At 31.3% G+C, this 21,387-nt stretch overlaps 1 protein-coding gene across 6 annotated transcripts in view; it reads right to left on the minus strand.

The window, feature by feature from the left end:
- Window positions 1–21,387, minus strand: part of LOC126858896 (FH1/FH2 domain-containing protein 3) — a 164,928-nt gene that overhangs the window by 10,293 nt on the left and 133,248 nt on the right. For 5 of the 6 annotated variants that reach the window (XM_050609559.1, XM_050609556.1, XM_050609555.1 and 2 more), the window contains 12 exons: window positions 19,609–20,119; window positions 18,832–19,094; window positions 17,486–17,617; window positions 16,837–17,173; window positions 14,926–15,547; window positions 9,581–9,739; window positions 8,871–9,053; window positions 7,598–7,717; window positions 6,491–6,625; window positions 5,443–5,585; window positions 4,587–4,854; window positions 4,061–4,184 (listed from right to left, as the gene is read on the minus strand). In XM_050609559.1, the coding sequence (XP_050465516.1) occupies window positions 4,061–4,184; window positions 4,587–4,854; window positions 5,443–5,585; window positions 6,491–6,625; window positions 7,598–7,717; window positions 8,871–9,053; window positions 9,581–9,739; window positions 14,926–15,547; window positions 16,837–17,173; window positions 17,486–17,617; window positions 18,832–19,094; window positions 19,609–20,119 (2,997 nt within the window). Of the gene's footprint in view, window positions 1–4,060; window positions 4,185–4,586; window positions 4,855–5,442; window positions 5,586–6,490; window positions 6,626–7,597; window positions 7,718–8,870; window positions 9,054–9,580; window positions 9,743–14,925; window positions 15,548–16,836; window positions 17,174–17,485; window positions 17,618–18,831; window positions 19,095–19,608; window positions 20,120–21,387 lie in introns of those variants that run through there. The other variant, XM_050609560.1, reaches the window with a different exon arrangement.

The raw sequence follows: 21,387 nt of genomic DNA on the forward strand, positions 1-21,387 counted from the left end.
TTGATGTGATATAATCTTATCTTTATACATATAATCATATTCGGATAGATCTGATTATAAATGAAAACAAATTTGACCTAATATAATTATATAAAGATCATATCGCGCAGAATTTTATTATATATATTTCATTAAATATAATCATATAAAATTACATATGCTATTTTATTATATATACATATATAATCTTATATAATTACATAAAGTTCATTTTCTCTCGAGTAGTCAGAAATTAAAATTTATTACTCCATAAGTTTTGAGTAAATTTTCCTCTTTATAAATCGTTAAAATTTTTATGTATTTTGAAGGATTCAGTTAGCAAAATTTTGTTAACAATAACTATTGTATGTATATATAATATTATATTATTGGTCTCAGATTTTATTTTCAGCTTATTCTCGCAATTCAATGCTATTCAAAGTAAAATAAATTTTTCCGTTTATTCATGCAGAATAAAGAAACAAAAAGAAACAGATGTTTAACAAAAATAACTCTCTATCTGAAAATCGTGTATCTACAGAATTCGTCTTCCACATCGTCTCACTATCTTATTTTCTATAGTCATCCCGTTCAGTCCGCAGGGCAGTAACTTTGAAACTGTCAAATGCACAGAATTTCTTTTACAGAGCTTCTTTCAAACTCGTCCCGGAAAAGCTATCATGGTGGTAGTTCCACTCTCGATACAAGAGTTGTGGAAAAAGAGATGAGACAAAAAAGGAGTGAGAGGATGGTAATAGAATTTTCATGAACAAAGCAAAAAGTGGAAGGAAATGTCCTTAAGTTTCGCTTATTACGCAATCTTTGATGATTATAGGTCAATTTGGACAATTCATTTCCGTTGTTATTCTATCGTGAGAAATGTTAAACGCTTTTAAATGGCTTCCTATTCACTAATTTATGAACTGGTTTGACGAATCTTGATAATGCTACATTCTACTTTATGCATTCATTGCATAAAATTAAAATAAATAATACAATAAGAATTTGATTATAAAAAACAAGTTAAGAAAATATTACGTAAATACGACTTAAGATTAATTCTTAAAGATACTCGATTCGGAGTTAGGTAAAATCATAAAATCATACAGCTATAAAGTCGCATATCTAATATTGAATTAAATTGAATTAAATAAAATAAATATTACTATCTTATATAGAAAAATATAATTATTAATTCATTGTATAATTTTGATAATATTTTAATTTTGGATACTAGCGCGTTGTTAAATAAAATTAGAAAATTAAATAAATTTATATTGCATTATTAAATATTATTCTAAAAATTGTTTTACTTGTAATTTGATTCTTTTTATCTATGTTTTTTATTAGCATATAAAAATTAATCTTATAATAAAGATTGTAAATATAAATAATATAAATAGATATTGTAAAAGCGATGACGCGTTTGTGATAAATTTTCAGAGAAGAAACAATTTCGAATTCCTCATATCAAAATTTTATCCAATAGAAATAAAATACTATTTACAAAATCAAGCAAAAGAGCGAGAATAGAATAGTTAACAGCAATAGTTGTCGCGTGTAAACGGGCAATTTGTTCTAAATATTATCAAATTAGCTATCAAATCATCAAAACAAATTATCGTCGCACAATTTGTGAGATTTTTATAACTATTAGAGACTGCTAGAAGATCGTCACATCCAGCCGAAAACGGGCGACTTAGACGGAACGTTTAGATATTTTATGTTGGAGCATGCACGGGAATAAAGGAGAGAAAAGTTATGGTGGCCACAGCCGTGGTAATGCACATGAGTGGTTAAGTTTACGAGCCGTACAGGCCTGGGTGGGCACCAACCCTTGTTCCTCGAGTTGGTCCAATTCTCCACGTATCTTTCCTCTACGAGAAGGAAGCAGGAATAAAAATTCCACGTTTCCTCACAAGAAAGTGGTGATCCGCGGTTACAATGTAATATAGTCTTATGAGATCCAGGCGTGTGTCAGTCGTTACTGTTGGATCTTCTTCCCGGAATGGCTTATACGGAGTTTTGCTCGTAAGTGATAGAGATAGATCGTTATACTTTGAGTGGATGGGTCCTCGATCTTAAATTCAATGCTGAATATCTAACTGTTATATTTATGACGAAAAGATAGAATCATAATATTTTAAATATTTAATAAAAAATTAATATTAAAATTAAAATTAATATAAAAATTAATATTTAATAAAAAAATATCTACAAACTAATAACACATAATAAAAATAAAACATCTTTGTAATATTAAATTAAAGTAGATATAATTATAAATATAATCTGATTAAATCTATACTGTAATTAATTAATAAACGGTTAATCTTTAAAAATTCATTAATTTTAATTTTCAAATTTAATTATGCTTTCCAAAAATAATTAAATTTATAAAGATGAAAATTTTAATCGCTATGAAAGTAGACAAATTTTAAAAGTACACTAATTTATAATATTATTTTCTTAATGTAAGAAAGATATATTTGCTAATTATATTCAATGAATAAATTTATTTAAGTTATAACAATTGTTCTATATAGAGAAAATAGCTAAAAAAAAATCAAGAATAAAAAATATGAAAAATAAGTTTGTAAAGAATATTGCACAAAAATTATATAAAAACTTATAACAATGTGTCTAACAAAATTCTTTCTTCTCGAACGAATTCTAGAAATGAATTTCTCAGGAGCTATTATTCGCGTTGTTATATACTTCTCTTTGCGGCGACTCGAATAACATCTACGTCGTTTCGAATATTCCCCTTGGAAGTTAACTACTTTTACATTCTGCTCTCCTGAGGCGATGTTATCATCTTATGTAACGATGCATAAAGCATAATAAAGAATGAGTGAAACAAAATTCCACTCAAGTTGGAATTTTTCTCTTAAAAATACAAAGAATTTATGAAGCAACGCTCGATCGTCGAAGACGGATCCTATCTTGACGCTTCTCGCAATGATAACGCTACTTACAGCCGAGCTTATATTTACGGTTTAACGGCGCGACGGATATAAGCAGCCCCCAAACATTTCGCAGTCGCGAATCTCGAGCGAGAAAACTCAAGTCACATAAAAGGGAAACTCGCCAAGAACAAGTCCCTTGTTATGAAGATAACGAACGGGAACTTACGCGCGCCGGTAAGTTTCACGTTCCGCTAAACACGAGGGTAAAGGAAAGGGAACTGGATCCGCGAACGCGCCGTATAATCACGAGGACGGCAACGCATTTACTTCTCGTTTTCCGGTAATGTCGTCAAATGACCCGGCGCTATCCTTAAATCTTGCCTGCAAGAGCTGCTGCTTAAGGGCGACATTTATCTCGCGCGCGCTGCCGGGGCTGGAACATTACGAAGATGAAGAGAAATCCTCGCACTTTGTTCTTATCCGCGGTGGAATAGCCGACGCAGCCACCGCCATTTAGAGTGCGTTATTTTCGCACGAGTTAAAAGCGACTAGAGGGTGGAATACCGTCATATCGGCGTCGTCTCACGCCGTAATCGCTCGCAATCATAAAATCTCATTCATCTGATCACGAAAACGAGACCTGTCTTTTTATTTGATTCATAAATACTTTGCTTTGTTATAATTCTATGCACACAACACAAAATGTCATATATTTACTCCAGGCATGAAGATCATGCATAAATTGGTGATAAATTTTTCAAACTAAAGCAAATAAATATAATGCGCGTATGGATGTCATAATATTATATATAATATTCGGCATAAATATATTATATGTGACATATTCATATATTTGTGCAGTATATAAAAATTTAAAATATCTTTTGATCAAAATATCGCAATGCGTTCATTATATTAAAACACGTAATGGAATATAATAGATAATTAGATATTTTGACTTAAAACAGCTGTTATTGCATGTTGCATTTAAAATAATATTCTGCACTTTAATTATAGCTTGTTATTGATAATGTAGAATTTTAATTATTGCATATTTATTAGGTAAAATTTAATATGCAAAAAAAGAAAAAATAAGCTATATAAAAATATACATATACCAAAATAGAAAATCTAGGAATAAAGAAGGAAAGAGAGAATCTGACAGAACTCACCGTCTTTCCTTTGTCTTCGCCATGGTAAAGTACCGTGGATACTCTCGACATCTGAAATGTCACTGCCAAGTAGTTGTCTGAGTTCCGCGTCTGCTCGATCCTCTTTTGTACGAAACTTGCCGACCTGCAACAAAACAACAGATTTCAAACAGAGATTTCATGAAAAAAATTTTGCGCAAAATTTTATGAGACAATATATATTTTAACGATATAAAAAATTATTTTTTTAAATAACAATCCGCAAATATTAAGAAATATAATATTAAAAATTTCTTTGCTGTTTTATGCTTATATCTACATCAAACATGTACATACACAATTGCATAAATAAGTATAAAAACCAGAGAAAAAGATTTGATTCCTTTCCCACATATGTTTAAATCAATGTCATTTAAAATTGACGAAAGGTTGGATTCAAAACCGAGAGATATTCAACATCAGAGATATAAAAATAATAAATTTAGTCGATAAAATTCGCCATAGTTTTTCGACGAAAAACAGATGATACGAAACAAAAGTATCTTACCTCCGTTATCATCTTTCCTCTGGTCTTATTGCGTTCCCGATGATTGGCTTTCTTCTCAAGCTGCTGTATCACTCGCTCCCTGGTGGTCCTGTACTCCAGAGCAAATTCGGATACAATCCTGCAGAACTCGTTCGGCTTCGTGTCTTGTATTCTATGCAGTGGTATTCCAAGCCACAGGATAAACTTGCGGAAACGATTTATGATACGTCTATGTACGATGTTTAAGACGATTATCCTCTCGGCGCAATCGGCAAGAAAATCAGACATCCTGCGGCACAAAGAGGAAGCATTGTATTTTTAAGAGAATGTATATATATATATATATATATATATATATATATATATTAATAAATAATTTTATAGAATATTTAAAAATAAACTATGAATATAACTATTAATATAATTTTAATAAATTGAGTTTTAACCACTCTAACCAAATACAAACTGAAAGAAATATTTTAAATCAATTATTAGAAATATTTTAATTAATTAGAAATATTTTAAATAAATTATTCTGAAATGCATTAAAAAGATAAAGTATTTGACATAAAACATAATTAAAAATATCACAAAAGATAAAAAATGCTAGTCTAGTATTGGGAGGTTGAAAATGCAATGCGAATGATAACCAGTGGAAAATCCGAATGGAAAGTCTCGAGAGAGAAGAAAATATCCTTTCGATATAATTAATGAAAGTTCCACTTGGATGGTAGCCAGTTTCACTACAAACAAAAAATCATTCCCGAATTTATCGTACTCGAAACTTTTTAAGCGCGAACACTCGGAAAGATTCTTAGGAAGAGGGAATCTCGGAAATTGGTTTGCAGACAATGAAACTCAACGAGGTTATACTCACTTGACCTTCATCATTGTGGAACCATCGTGCTTCGCAATGAGCTTGAGATGGTCCCAAGACGCTTTACACTCGCTCTCGAGTTTCGCGATGTTCGCTGCCAGCTCGTCGAAATCGATTTTCGAGGCTCTCGTTACCGCGCCAATCTGAAAGCAAAATCACATCGGCGATACCAAGAAAGCTATTCCAATTTAAGAAACACAAAGATATAAAAAATTGATCTAAAGTAATTGCATCCTTGTTTACCTTCATAATAAAATTAATTTTATCATGTAAAAAAATAATTTCTCTTTTACTTATAATAAAAATAATTTTATCGTGTAAAAAAAATAATTTATGGTCATATTACATTCATGCAAATTATGATAAATTAGAATAAGATGTGATTGCGCAATTTTTATTTTCTAATATATAATATGTTTTTTCAAGACTATATTTTTCATTAATCTCTTTGATATTACTTAACCAAATATTATACAATTATTTAAAAAATAGCATATATATTTAAATAATTTATTATAAAAAAGTGCAGGTTAACATGTTGAGAGTGTGTTTCATTAGCATTATCTAGCTCTATGTTATATCTATAAAGCTCTATATTATATCTTATATAATTTTTTTCATATTTAGAAATGTAATTGATATAAAAAAATAAAAAGTTGCTATTTGTACCATTAAGAATTAAAAGTAAACAAATAAATTTATTTCATCTTAATATGCGTAACGACTATAAAAATTAACAAAATGTAAAAGAGATATTCAATAGAAAACGCGCACATTGTAGCAATCGAAACTTTTAACACAGAATCAATCGAGGTTAATAGAATTCCGAAAGCCATTTAAGAAAAAGTATATACCGCGTAGACTCGAAACTCGAACGAGCAACGCAGATAATCGCCGAACAGAATGAAATGACAACAAGGCCCTTTGAAAAAGTTTTGCGGACATGAACAAACAAACTTTGTCACAATTTCGTAAATACGATCGCACTATTGCGACATCTCGGCGAAACGTAAAGTTTTCTCAGCTTTCAACTAAAACAGTCTCTCACCTCGGAATAAAGGTCCGTAGAATCCGGGAACTTCTCCATCACCATGTGGCAGAGATGATGAAGCAGCGAATGCTTGTGAACCGTATCCTTCACTTCAGGTACTTTGACGAGGTATTCTAGTTGAAAGCCCTTCACCTGAAAAAAGGGTGAAACGTGACACGATGCATCGCTGGGAAAATCGCATGTCTCGTTTCGACGCTCGTAAATTTCGAGATTTTTACGCGCGAAAGAAATGGATCTCCCTTAAAATAATCATAACGCTATAATCATAAGCGAAATTAAGCATAATTAATTTTCGTCAAGCAAGTTTATATTAACTTCTGATTTTTAATTTTATAAAATAAAAGGCAAATAAAGAATAAAGGAAGATAGTATTACCCGAAAATAAATTCAATAAATTCTTAAATTTTATAACGTCGCCATTTTTGTGCAATAAATATACAACACACTTTTGACGATTCTTACATCTCTCTTCTGTCAAAATCTTGCGTGATGTGATAGTATACTTAAAAATTGTACAATATAACGTTACAGAGTTATATAAATATAGAAAAATATTGTATATATTATTAAATTCTAATTGTGTTTCTTGTTTAGTTAAGATTTTTATATAGTATTTGTTTTATTTAAATTTAATTACATATAGTATATATATATTATTTAATAAAATTATTTAATTTATTATTTGAAAGATTCTTGCAACTTATCTATATACAATTTTTATATATGTATTATAAACATAAAAATTTCATTCATATAATACATATATTCGTATTAAGTCACTGTATCGCTCAAAAATTAATTCGATGCAAATCTAGCTACCGGAAAATGCGATGAAACTTTTTCAATATAGTGAATATCTCATCATAACTCTTGAAAATTCCAGCGCCGTTCCGGGAATAAAGCGAATCGTAATTGCAATAAAATTCCATATTAAACCGAGATTGTTTTCGAAAAAATGTGGCAGTTAGCCAAGTGGCACATGAGGCATCTCGCTCGGCCAGCAGTTAGAACGAAATTATCGAAATTATCGAGCTTTGGACTGCTACAATTCTGCTGGGACAGACGGATTAAGCGGATATCATTTGGCTGGCATTCAATACTCACCTCATTTCCGTTGAGAAATATCCCGATCGAAAGAAGCGTGCTCAGAATCCCACGGAACGTTTTATTCACACGCAGTGTTTCCATACCCTGCTTCAGATCCATCAAAGGGTCCGCGATTTCCTGAAAGTCACAAAGACCGCCGCGCGTTTATTTCGCGTATCCGCTCGTTAACATATCAATTTTTATAATTATGCACACTGGAATTTGTGAGATCGATAATTCACGGATTCCAAAAGCGAATTTTAAACATTCTAACCAAAAGCAAAAAAAAATTGAATCATAAAAAGAAAGTAATTTTTATATGAAGTCGTATTCTCCCGCATATTTATAATTCAATAAATATTTAATATAAATTTTAAAATTTATATTTATTTTTTTACAACTTAAACTTACAACTTTCCAAGAATATTTTTATTAATTTTGTCATTATCAATTTTTTAGCAATGCTTTTTGGAAATATTCGGTTTAATTGAGAAATGATATCATACATCTCCACACATATTTCGAGAGCATGCAAACAGATACAAAAGGAGTCGAATTTCCCGATGAGAAGTATTTCGTGCCATGGCTATGGTCGAGCGATACTGAGGAAGCCAGATCGTCAAGTGACCTTTCTTAGTTCCTGCACAATATCGGAATTCGCGATTTTGTCGTTGGAAAAACGCGCGGGGAACGCTCTTCTAGCTACCAACATCCTCTGACTGCATTGCTAGCATTCCTTCTCATCGTCTTCACGCTCACGATGAAATCCGCGCGCGAAGTCAAGAAAAAGAGAGAGAAAGAGAGAAAAAAAAGCCAATTTAATTATCATACACAATAACCCAGCGAATATAATATCCACTTTAAATCAAAATCGCTATCATATCTATAATCTTGTTTACGCAAACGTTTCCCCTTCGCTAAATTATTGTGCTTTGTAAATAATGAATAAAGAAACAAAAAAAGAAAGAAATTTTGTTTTGTTCTTAAAACTTAAAGTTCAATGTATTATCTCCATCGATAAGTCGCTATTTGTGAACACATGCAAAATTATTTAATTAAATAATGTTGGAGCAATCGTTCATCAAAAATTAATAATTATAAAGTTATTGACAGATGTTATATAAGTGACAAGTTATAAAATTTAGATTTTCCATGATCGTAAATAATTGTGCAAGAACTGCGATTGATCACAAAATCAATAATTCGCGAAATCGACAGAAATTTATTGTTAAATTGTAATTATTTACTAAAAAAAAATATAAATATGCACGATATTAAGATTTTTACTTACCTTCTCAGAATTTTCGAAATCTAATTTGAACGCCCACAGCTTCAGCCTTGCCGGCAATTCCGAGATGGAAGTCAAAGTCAAAAGAAATTGCTCCGCCGATCCTAAAGGAAGATCAGGATTGGCGGCCTGCGCTTCTTGTATTCTGGATTTTTCTTCTTTAGTGGGCAGCATCGTCAAAAGTTTCTGTCGGGAGGATTTCGTGGCAGGAAGGGAATGAACGAAGAAGAAAAGCCAATTGGAAATTAGAGAAATCATAATAAATTCGAAAATTAAGATATATAGGAGTGCTTTTCAACTGAATCGTGAAATTGATCGTAAACAGAAATTGGTAAATTTACAAAGCGCTCTATCGGTCGTAAAACAAAATAGGATCGGTGTGTTTCATTTGGAAAAATGTTCAATATGCGAAGAAAAATCGAAAAATAGATTAAGAATATATGTGAGATCAAAATTACGAAATTTAAACAAAGAATAAAAAATAATGATGATCAATTTTCAATTTTGTGTGAAAAGTTGTTTGGAATAATAATTTTTATTTTATCAACAAATATGAAACGTTCGAAATATATCTCATGCGTATGTGTTTGGTTTTTTAAAATTAAACATGTATAGAAATTATTTAATTTTATATAACTTTTTATTAGCTATTACGAATAATTATTATAAAATAAAATTTAAGGACAAAAAAAGAGTTTATGCAATATTCTCACCTCGATACCCTCCCTATTCATGATTGTAGCGTCCATTTTTAAGATGGCAGTTTTAATAGATCTCGGTGGCGGCAGCTTTGTCATACCAATGTTGATGGCATTAGACCTTTTATGATTCAGCACAATAATCTCCTTGTTCTTGTTCATTTCTTGCTGCTTCTACTTGTCAAGAACAATAGACAAATCTTCATTTATATCGAAATTTTTGCGCATGATATAACTAAACATTTTGGTTATTAATTCGTAGCACTTGAAATTATTAAAATCAATTAGTATTTATTACCGTGCATCAACAAATATCTTGCTACACAAACATACAGAAAACTATAAAATATTGGAATACATCACACGGATTCATGAATATACCTTATATGTAAAATGCTTATATAGAAAACGCTATTAAACGGAATAAATGTATGATAAATATTTTCATTCAAAGTCAGTAAATGTATTTATTTATTTATTTATGTGTGTGCGCAGGCATGTGTATGAATAACTTTAAATGTTGCATCAAAAATTGTTTGGCTTTATAGATAATGAACTATTGGGATGGTTTTATGCATCCAATATCAATTCAAAAAATAGCAATTCAATAACCATCATGTAATGATAAAAACGATAAAAACATAAAACTATTATCTTTATAGAAAATCATTCCCCTATAGAAATCCATATTTTACTTGTTACAGAAAATATATTCTCAATATGTGTGAGAAAGAAAATTACGAATTTTCATGAAAAATAAAATCAAAATAGAAAAAATGAAATATGAGTCACAGTATTGAATAGATAATAATTTAAAATAACATCTTACTAAAATTTTAAAAAATATCCAAAAAGAATTTAAAGTGTTTTATAAATGCTCGATTTATATAAATAAATTTACAGAAAGCAAAGTATACATAATACATATGTCCTAAATACCAACGATCAGTTGAAAGCTGCATTTTTATGGCAATGTCAATTGTATCAATCAGTTTTTAAATATAAGTGAGTTAATATATGTCAAAAAATACAAGATAAAATTGAAAAATACAAAGTCAGCAAATATTGACACAAAGTTTTTAAAATAAAAACAAGTGTTATATGTAAACAAAACATATAGACATCGCAAATCGTTTCATCGATTGACGCGTCATTACATGCCTCAATGAAAACCTGATAAAATAAAACAAAAGCAGAAATTATAATTGCTAATCACCCATATCGGCAACGTTAGAAGTAACATTCCCATTAATTGATCCTTAGTAGATTAGCCAATTACGATGAGGAATGTGCAGATAACAAACGCAAGAGAGATTTACATCGGTGAAAGTACGTGTAGCAGTCTCTTCGAGGAGTGAAATATCTCTCACAAAATCTCCATTAATTAATGCATTATTATCGGCATGAGATCGATCGTGCCAGATAGCAAAATATACTCGTGAGAAGATCCACTCGAAACACATGCACGTACATCAACAGAATCGCGCGGAAAGTTAAGGAATTAAGACTCACCTCCTGTAAAATTCCGCATGCCATTTCGTTCATTTTTTTTTTCGTGCGAGCACCAACAACATTGCCAAGAATACAAGAAGAAGATTAGTCGTATTGCAGTAAACTATCATCACCATCACCAACCCGCTATTATTCGACCATCGTAATAATCGTTATTCATGTCCGTTATCATAACCGTTATCTTCACGCGATATAGTTACGGTTAACTGCTACTATTACATTAGCAGATGTTATTGTACAACCCTAATTTAATAATTATATCTCTATAGCCGAACAAAACTAAAAGCGAAAGTTAATGTGAATAAAAATTTATTTAACTCCATTTTTACTTCATATTTAATTTATATTTTTCTTTTTATAGAAAAAAAATAAATAAAAATACATAAATATATTTTAGAAAATATGTAATATAGTGATGTTAAGTACAGTTAAATATAAAATCGTATCTAGTATGTATGTATTTAATATAATGTATTTAACGTAATAAAATAATATGATTAAAATTTTGACATTTTGTTTTCATACAAAAAAATTAAATAAAAATATCATTATTATTTATCTTATTGATTACGTATTTATATTAAACATAATATTAAAAATATAAGAAAGAAGGAGAGAAAAAAATGCAAATACCAAGAATCAAATTTTTAACAGAGTATTTTTAAAAATCTTGTAGTATTTTCTCAAAGACATTTATATATCTCGTGCTATACTAAAAAATAATTGATTCTGCCTTTTCTCTGTATATACATGGTACATTCAAAAATTTTCAACACTGATTTTTTTTTAAATGTTTTAATGGCACTCTCTCAATCAATACTAAAACTAGATAGTACCAATCTTTTGACACTTTTTCATTGCATTATGTGCAATAGTTTTCTAATAGTGTACATTGAAAGATTGCTTGTTCATTTTGCATTGTCGCGATTTCAAGAATGAAGCAACAAACTGTGAAATTAAATTTTGCTTCAAAAATAAAAAAACGGCGATAAAAGCATATGAAATAATGCGAAAAGCGTACAGACGTAATTGTTTTAGTAATGATATAGTTTGTGATGATGTCGAGGTAATGCACATTGAAAAATGTGCACTATTAAAAAAATTATTACACGTAATGCAATGAAAAGAATAAGAAAAATGTCAAAAAATTGGTACTATCTAATTCGAATATTGATTGAGAAATAGTGCCATTAATACATTAAAAAAAAAAAAAAAAAAACGTTTTGAAACTTTTTGAACATACCGTGTATAATACTCAAGAGTAATAATTATCACTCTAATATTACAATCCTTCCTTATATCCCTTCTTATAATTTCAAGTTTCTCTAGAACAATCACCACTCTTGTGGCACTGATTTTTCCAACATTTCTTCATATTAGTTCGAAAGATGCGGAGTTCATGGTCTTGATTTACGACGTCACGGAACGAGTAACTGCACGACATCATTATTCGCGACGAAAACGAATTTTCCTTTTACACCCTTTGTTCCTTCTTATACTCTTGCTTCGTCACCTGCAAACTCGCGATTTTTCTGGCGCGCAGCCATTTTTTTGTCTCTTTTTACGAGCGCGCAGGTCGACTGTAATTATCGGTGTGCTAAGGTAGGTTCAAAGGGCGAGGAACGACGGCGTCGGAAATAGCCGTAACAGAGGAATATCGCGACGACTTTTAGTAAGCTCGAAAAATACGCGCAGCCCAGTCGCACTCATTACCGTATATCACTTGCTGCGATTTAGTTTACGCACACATACATTCGTATGTGTAATTATACAAGTATACAGAAAAAAAATGAATATAATCACGCTATATAATTAATGCGGCAATTAACGATAATATTTTCTACCCAATTGCGATGTCAATCGGCAAAAAATTATTGTAATTTTCCGACATAAAAAAGAGGAAAAAGTCGTTTTTAATTATATTGTGTGTATGTGTGTGTGTGTGCGCGCGTAACTTTTACTGTACCGTGTGTTCATTCCTCTCACGGAATTTTATTGATTCTCCTCGATCAAGGAACAAATTGCTAAGATTAAATGGCTCGTTTAAAAAATTATATGAGTTTAACTGTGACAACTTTGTACTCTAGAATCAATACTCTATTAAATACTAACTTAAAAGTGTATTAATTTATATATATATAGTTTAATTAAAATTTATTGGATTTCAAAACTGGTTTATATTAGTCAAATAATCGCCGCATTTAATTACTTTCTTCAATTTTACGGTTAGAAGATATAAAAGATGGATCATGAATATGTATGTAAATGAATCAAGAAGCTCGTTGCATCGTTCTCAGTTGAAGCATATGCATAATTACAGTTAAAGCGGTTTCTTTTACGGTAGGAATAAATGCAGCAGCAGCTGCATAAACAAAAGATGAAGAACGTAATTTGCGACACCAACACCGTGAAAGATTAAAACTAGCGTACTGCATTTCAGAAGCTATTTCCTTTGATATCCCCGGCACTCATTTACTGATTAACATAATTACAAACTTGGGATCCATTAAGCTTAAATAAAAAGGACTATATAGTTGGAGTATTATCTGTAATCGGAAAAAATATAAATCCAAAAAATTTTATTTATCAACTATCTAATATTACTTAACAAAAATTAATCTAGCTTTCATAACACAAATTATTAATAAAGAATTTAAATTAAAATGTGAGAATTCATAGAAAATCTAATATATAAAGAGAAAAAATAAAAAATACCTTTCACAAAAAATAATTCATTAATATTGTCATAAATATTTCATTGAATAAATAAAACATTATCAAACAAAATCTAAATAAATCAATCATAAATTAAATCTGATAAAATAAATCGACAATATCCGATTTTAACTGAATATACATATTTATGAAAAAAAGCGATTAACTTTGCAATATAAAATAAACTATAAATTTTATAAAGTTTTAATAATATTTAATTAAATAATATTTACCCTTAATTAACATCTTTCACTCTAAAATAATATAAAATTTTATCTCGGGAAATCGGTAAATTGTAGATATGATTGCTTCATAATTATGCTCAATTAAAACAAATCATAAATTTAACTTCTGTTCATTATGTAACTGTGTCCAATTACGATTTCACGTAATAATGTACGATAATTAATTTCAATTTTGGATATTACTAAAATTGTAAATGATACGATGCATCTCAAATTGATGCGATACAAAAATATCATCCCCTTTAAATGCATGCATTCCCAAATTGTTGAATCAACAAACATGTAGAGTTTGCGTACATAGGGTTGTTGATATACGCTTTATGCACGTCGAAATTTTAGTGCTATAGAAAGATTCTCCTCTGTCAATCTTGCTGAGCAAAGAGCGAACAATAGCTTTCCCATAAAACTGACCAATCACAAAATGACTAGCACTAAGAGCAAATCAGTATAAAGCAAAGTAAAAAGTGGATTAAATTATAATAAATAATAATTTTTTAATACATCGCGAATTGTTCCTCTTCTTCGAGAATGACTATGATCGCAGTTCTTTCATCGAAATAAATTAAATAGTTAATACTGCCATTATTATTTAAACAATAAGTAATGGCGCTCCAAAAAAGAAAGCGCGATAAAAATAAATAACGCGAAATATACCTTCTATTTTAAATCCCTGTTGAAAACGTCAAAGAATATATACAAAACAACAATATATAATAATCACAAGAAGCAGCATAGAAAGGATAGAAGGCTACATATCGTTTAAATGAATATCGCTTTTTGCGTCATACTCCTCAACTATCGTTCAACGATGAAATTTATGGTTCGTCGTTCATATGATGAAAATTATGCCAAATCGCAACAAAAGTTGGACATAAAGAAATTACTCACCTTGGTGATCAGATCCTTGGCGCGACTCTCGAAAAGGTGCTCGAGTTTCTGCGTGTCGACGGTCACAGGTGACAACTCGTCCCAGATCATCTTGTGTTTGTCGAGCCGCGCAAGTATATTGGGATCATCCCGTACCTCCTTCCAGAACAGCTTCACAGTCTTTTTGCTCTTCTTCGCGAGCAACAACGGTGGACTCTTCGGCGCTTCGCTGGCCGGCGGCGGCGGTCTCGATACCTTTAGATTGACGCCGAAAGGCAGTGGTGGACCTTGAGGAAGTGGCGGTGGTAGTCTCGCGTTCAACGGCGGTGGCGGAGGTGCCAGAACATCTCCAGGAGGTGCCATCGGCGGTGGCGGGGGGGGCACTCCATTCGTCACATTAGTGGATCCTAGCACATCGATCTCATCGTCGGAATTCAGATCGGTGAAGTCCAGGTCGCAGAGCGCGAGCGGTCTCTGCAGCTTCTTCACCAACTCCTCCCAATGCAGCTCGTTCTCGGATTTCTTCGTCTCCTGCAGCTTGGGCAGATTGTCACCGGTCGGTGATTTCAATACATCCGCCTTTGATTTTGATTTTGCCAGGCCCTCCTTTGCCTTCGAAATCAGCCCGCTCATGTCTCCTATTCTAAAGATACACGTGAAAAATACTAGATCGTAAAATGGCCTGATATGTTATATTTAATGACATATGCTACAAATATACATTTTTTAAATATAGCGTAAAATGAAGAGCAAAATATCATAAAAGAACAAGCAGTTAAAATTGGATAGCATCGGTAATATAATATGCCCATTAAATTTTGCCCGACAATATTGTTTTATTGAATTATTACGTAAATTAATTGTCTATATACAGAGATTAAAACTGATATGATTACAGTATATTTAATATTAAACATAGAAATAATCTCCAATTTAATTTTGATGATTAATAATGTAATGTTCTTTATGTATTTATAACATGAAAATCATCTGAATTAAATTGTCCGCCATCCATATAATTTAATCTTTTTAAAAATATTTCAATCAATTTTCTTCATATTATAATTCGTTTGTACAATCCATATCATTGAACATTAAAATGTACATATTTTACAATTATATATTAATCAATTTTTAATTGGCTAGATACTTTTATAGCATAACAGAATTTACTCAAGATAGGGCTGCTTATCGATTTTGTTAAAAGTTTCGCATCCGGCGGCGACGAAGAACTAACTTTTATACGAACCGCGCTACTTTTGCAATATCCTGCGTAAAATTAACTCGATGGAACTTCCGGCTCGAATACGACAAAGTTTGTGCAACTCTTCCAGCCCTCAAGTACTATTGCTGTTGTCAATACCTCGCGCTATCCTAATACGCTATTTTCAACTTCCACTTGTCACGGAAATAGAACTAACTTTTGCGTTCAAGACATTATTATGCGTTTAATAAGAAAACTTTTTTAAAGATGCATACAATTATTGATAAATAAAATAAATAAAGTATATAAAATAAATATTAATAACACTATCTCCAATTATTTATAACAGCAACATCATCTAGTAGTAAAAATTTATATAATATTATTATTAACTATAGAAAAATATCTTCTTTAAGTTATACCATAAATATAATAATAATATTATATCAGTAGAATTAATTTTTAGAAGAATATTATTTTACTTTCAATATTTAAAGAGTCTCTCTCTTTTGTTTCTTTCACTCTTTTATTATATAATTATTTTTTTAGATATGAGGCTAACATACATTTGAAGCTTTTTTATGCCGTAATTCCAATCCTTTTTACAGTCTTATTTAATATGTTAAATAAAGTTTACACTAAAGCTTATTAGATACGAATAAAGATGCAAGGCATAAACTTCGAGCAACATGTATCTGAAATGAAGACTGTGCCTTTGCCGAAATTACCTGGAAACTTTCTCCTCCACAGGGCTGCTAGGTATAAGATTCTGTGCCGCCAACTTCTGCGTGAGATCCTTGACGGTACCTTCCCTCTTAAGCTGTAGAACCACTCGACGATCCCCATCTTCGTCAGTGTGATTACTCTCGTCGTACTCGACACCTTCGTTGGGACTTTTGCCGTACCATGGTTTCTTCTCCTCCGAATCAAGCTTGTTCGCCGCATTCATCAAGGGCGTCAAGTCCTTCCTGCTGTTCGCTCTAGACAACTTGTTCGAGGGAGAATCAGCGTTCCTCTCATACGAAGTGCCGTTCGTGTATCGCAGACTGTTCGATGGGAATTGACCTTTAATAACACACACGATAGAAAGTACTTATTAAATGCAATATTAAAATGGCATCTTCTTGTACATCTAATTTTGAAGAAAATGCATATAAAAAGAATTCAAATATGTTTTATTAAATTTGTTTGATAACTTTGAGATAAAAACTCGATTCAAAATCTGTGTAAATGAATATATAAAATATGAAATTAAACAAGATTTCTTTCTTCTGTGAGAATGAGAAATATATTATCAATATTAATCGGAGATATAATTAGGAAAATAACAAAGCGACAAAAATGTAGCAATTAAATGGCAATTAAATAAGTACTCACTTTCCTGATCATCAGTATGACCAAGCGAAGCTCTCATATTTGCGGTAGCCTCTTGTTGCTCTCTAATAAAGCTCCTCTGTCTTTCCGCACGTTCTCTTCGCCGTCTCAGCGCTGGTGTAACACCAACATCCACTGAAACATGCGATATAATTTTCCATTTAACAAATCGCATATGTACACCTTAATATACATTTAAAAAATTAAATTAATTTTATTATGAATCAAATATAAAAGCAAATTTCTTCAAAATTTAAATTAAATTTTACTTTTCCGCCATTCTTATTGAATACAAATTGCAGGAATAATAATATAAATATATAAATATAATACATTATTTAAAAATATGGTGAAACAAAAAAAAACAATAACATATATGTATTCTTTGTAAAAATCGCATTCAACTTATGATGTTGTATTCGGCCTGGCGTATATTTGATATCTCCAGAAATCTAATGGAACATTTATGCTGACCGCGTATCGCGTCTCCGATGAAATGCGCAAGGGAACTGAAAACCGCAAGATCTCGGTAGGCAATTCGCCGATGCGGGAATCGTACCCCGTGGGCGTCCAAGTTCGTATTCATCATGCAATTGAATTGCTAACGAATCAATTTACAATGCACGCCAATTGAGATTGTCTGAAGAATTTGAAAAATTATAATCTCTGGATTTTAATATTACTCATATAATTTCAATCTCCATAATTATTATAGTTTATTCAATATATGATCAGTTATTTTGTTAAAAATATGGAAAAATACATATAATTGAGAAAAAATAAAAAAAGATGTAATAATCATAAATCATTTGTAAACCACCATTAAAAATATATATATATATATATATATATATAAATTTTACATGTATAATCTTTGTCAGAAAAATGTTTAAATCAACTTTGTCATGTATAAAGCAGAAACACATTTCTGCTGCCAATTTTCGCAAGAGTATAAAGTAAGTTTATTTCTTTACTTTATCTACTGAAAATTTTGACATGTACAAACTTGCATTATTATTCACTGCGACGATGCCCGGTTAGACTAGTATAACTGGCTATAAAGTTAGTAATTTAACCGTAGTAATAAACAAACAAAAAGTAAATAAAGTTTTTTATGAAGCGTATAACCGAGTGCAGACCTAAATTGTTCAGAAACTTGCGCAACAAAATATATTTACTTGATTCGTGCAAAAGAAAATAAATGTATTAAATAATTTATCTACAACAAATTTAATCGCAAATTTCCTCTCTCTCGCAAATAAATAAAATTGTATTTATAAACAGTATATATCTATAGTTATAATAGAAAAAAAGAGAGAGAGAGAAAGAGCAAACAGAGAAAGAATTACCTTTATTCTCTTTATAACTACCGTTGAGCTGAACTTCACCCAGATGACTGTGGGAACTTTGAGAGCTACTTGATTCGTCGTCATCGTCTGGTAAATTGGAGTTCAAGGTGTTGTTCAGCGAGCTCACACCCAGAGAATGATTAAGCCGTGGACTTAGGCGCGCATTCAAAGACATCGACAAGGGCGAATTACCTGTCGAATGCCTCCGAGATTTTCGTCGTTCATGAGAATCCACTAAAGATTTCCGGTTCCGCAAGGTCTTCCTGTAAAGTCAATGTAAAATATTGTCTTCATCAGATTTTCATAAAATAGAATATAATATCACCTCAATATATAGAATGTTCTTTCTGATTTATTTTTCCGATTACACATTTTTCAACAATTCTCCTTCGCATTAAAAATTTTATCAGTATTATATATGTTCTTCCTAAATATTCAATTTTAATTGTTAGATTTAATAAATTTTAAATTAAAATTCTGTCAAAATAATATCATTTTAAATCAAATAATATTTTTTATTCATTCTCTTCCAAAAATGTAATTTTCTATTAAATATCTAAATAAAAATAATATGCATTACTCTAAAATTCATTTATATTTGTTTAAAAAACAAAATGTGCATTTTCTCTTTAGTGTACATTCTTCTGTTATAACATAATTATCTGTACTATGTTCTTCAAAGAATTATATGTATAATATCTGATTAATCTGTATACAAACCAAAAGATATAAAATTATCTATGCATCATATTATGCTCAACCTATAATATCACCTACCTTATATTGTCATCTAATTGGCGTATCGGCGAACCTCTATCGCCGTCTTCGTGATGCAGCACCGCTTCATAAATTTGAAACTGCCTGAGCAAATCGAGGTCCGTGCCCTGCTTCGACATGTACCTTTGAATGACGCCCTCCATGCCTTGCTCCTCGAGGCAGTCAACTTGATCATAATAAGTGTCCTGATCAGGAATGCCGTTCAAGCACTTGTTAATCAATGTTGTCGCGTATATAAGCAACTCCGTATCGGCGGCATCATAATCCTTCAGGAGTTTCATCACGTTAATCCATGGCACCACGCCCCTGGCCTGATCCACCGCTCTGACAGCCCTCACCAAGAGCAGACTGTTTGTTTCTACGTATTCCACAAATACGAGCAGCAGCTTCAATGCCGTCTTCACCACCAGCCGAAAACGACTTGCAATTAATGTATACAGCCATTCTACCGTTTGTCCATGTTCCATTACCCCGTTCATACCATCGACGTACAGCATCACCTGGCCAAGTGCTGTATAAATGCAAACGAGTTGCAAGATTAAACATGGAGAGTTAAATTGTTACAGATAATTCGCATATGAAGAGAGACAGGCCTTTTCCGTAAATGCAACTCCCTAATGTGAATGTCATAGCTATCCAAACTATATGAAAGCTCAAAATACTCGAGAATATATATATATAATTATGATATTGGAAAATAAAATCTTTCAGCTATATTTCAATCTATTTTAAATATCTTTCTCATTAATCAATGTTTTTTATTTCAAATTTTAAAATTATAAATATTATCATTTAATCATTTATTTCACCTTTTAATTCGCACTGTGGTATTTCGCTATTTTCACTGAAATGCAAAAATATAAATAAAAGAGAAGAGTCGATATGGAGATCTCTGCAAATGCAGATATGCAAGGAAAAATAAAAGCACGACCATCGTTGCAGCCGAACGAAATCCATCAATCTCGGCACGAAACGATGTTGCCTATATTTTTGCTCTATGCCGCCTCGTTGTTTACAAAACTGATTTCCGGCTCGTCGTCGGGCCCGCAGGTAGATGCGACTGGAATTTAACGTGTAAATTCCGCCGATCATAGGTTTACTCGAGTTTTATTCCACGTGAAATTACGCTCAAAAACGTGCTTGCGCGCACACGTTGCCGCTTAAAACTCGCATGTTCCAACAAAAGCACCGTTTGCTGTGCTTTAAATAAATTACAACACGCTTGGCATGTAAAATGCGCGAAAAATATGAGGAAAAGCTGTTGCAAACACTCATGCTTTGCGGCCAGGAGCCTTTTCAACGAAAATTAATTAGAAGCAGTGAAAAAGAAAAAAATAAGATCAGTTCTTTGTTGAATAATAATTATAATATGCGCAACTAAAAAACGAAAATCTATGTCATTTATGCAATTCAAATTGATTTTATAGTAACGAAATCGTAAGTAAAGTAAACCAATTATGTGAGTGTCTGTCGAATCAAATCTATAAGTTATTGTCGCAACGAACTGTCCCAAATCCAATTCAGCTAAATGGATTTTGTTTACGAGAATTCTAACAATGTTTAATTGCCGTCAAAATCATGTTATACAAATCATGTTACATAAATTGATGTCAGAAATAATATTGATTGATAATCAATAATTCTTAATTTTTATATCCTCATGTATGTGTTTTAATCAATATCTAATTAACGTAAATTTAATTGCATAATGCAGTTGAGCAAGATAAGTTCGACGAAGATAAGACATATATGTATATATACATTACATAGTATATATGT

Source organism: Cataglyphis hispanica, chromosome 2 (genome assembly GCF_021464435.1).
Source record: "Cataglyphis hispanica isolate Lineage 1 chromosome 2, ULB_Chis1_1.0, whole genome shotgun sequence".
Classification (NCBI taxonomy): domain Eukaryota; kingdom Metazoa; phylum Arthropoda; class Insecta; order Hymenoptera; family Formicidae; genus Cataglyphis; species Cataglyphis hispanica.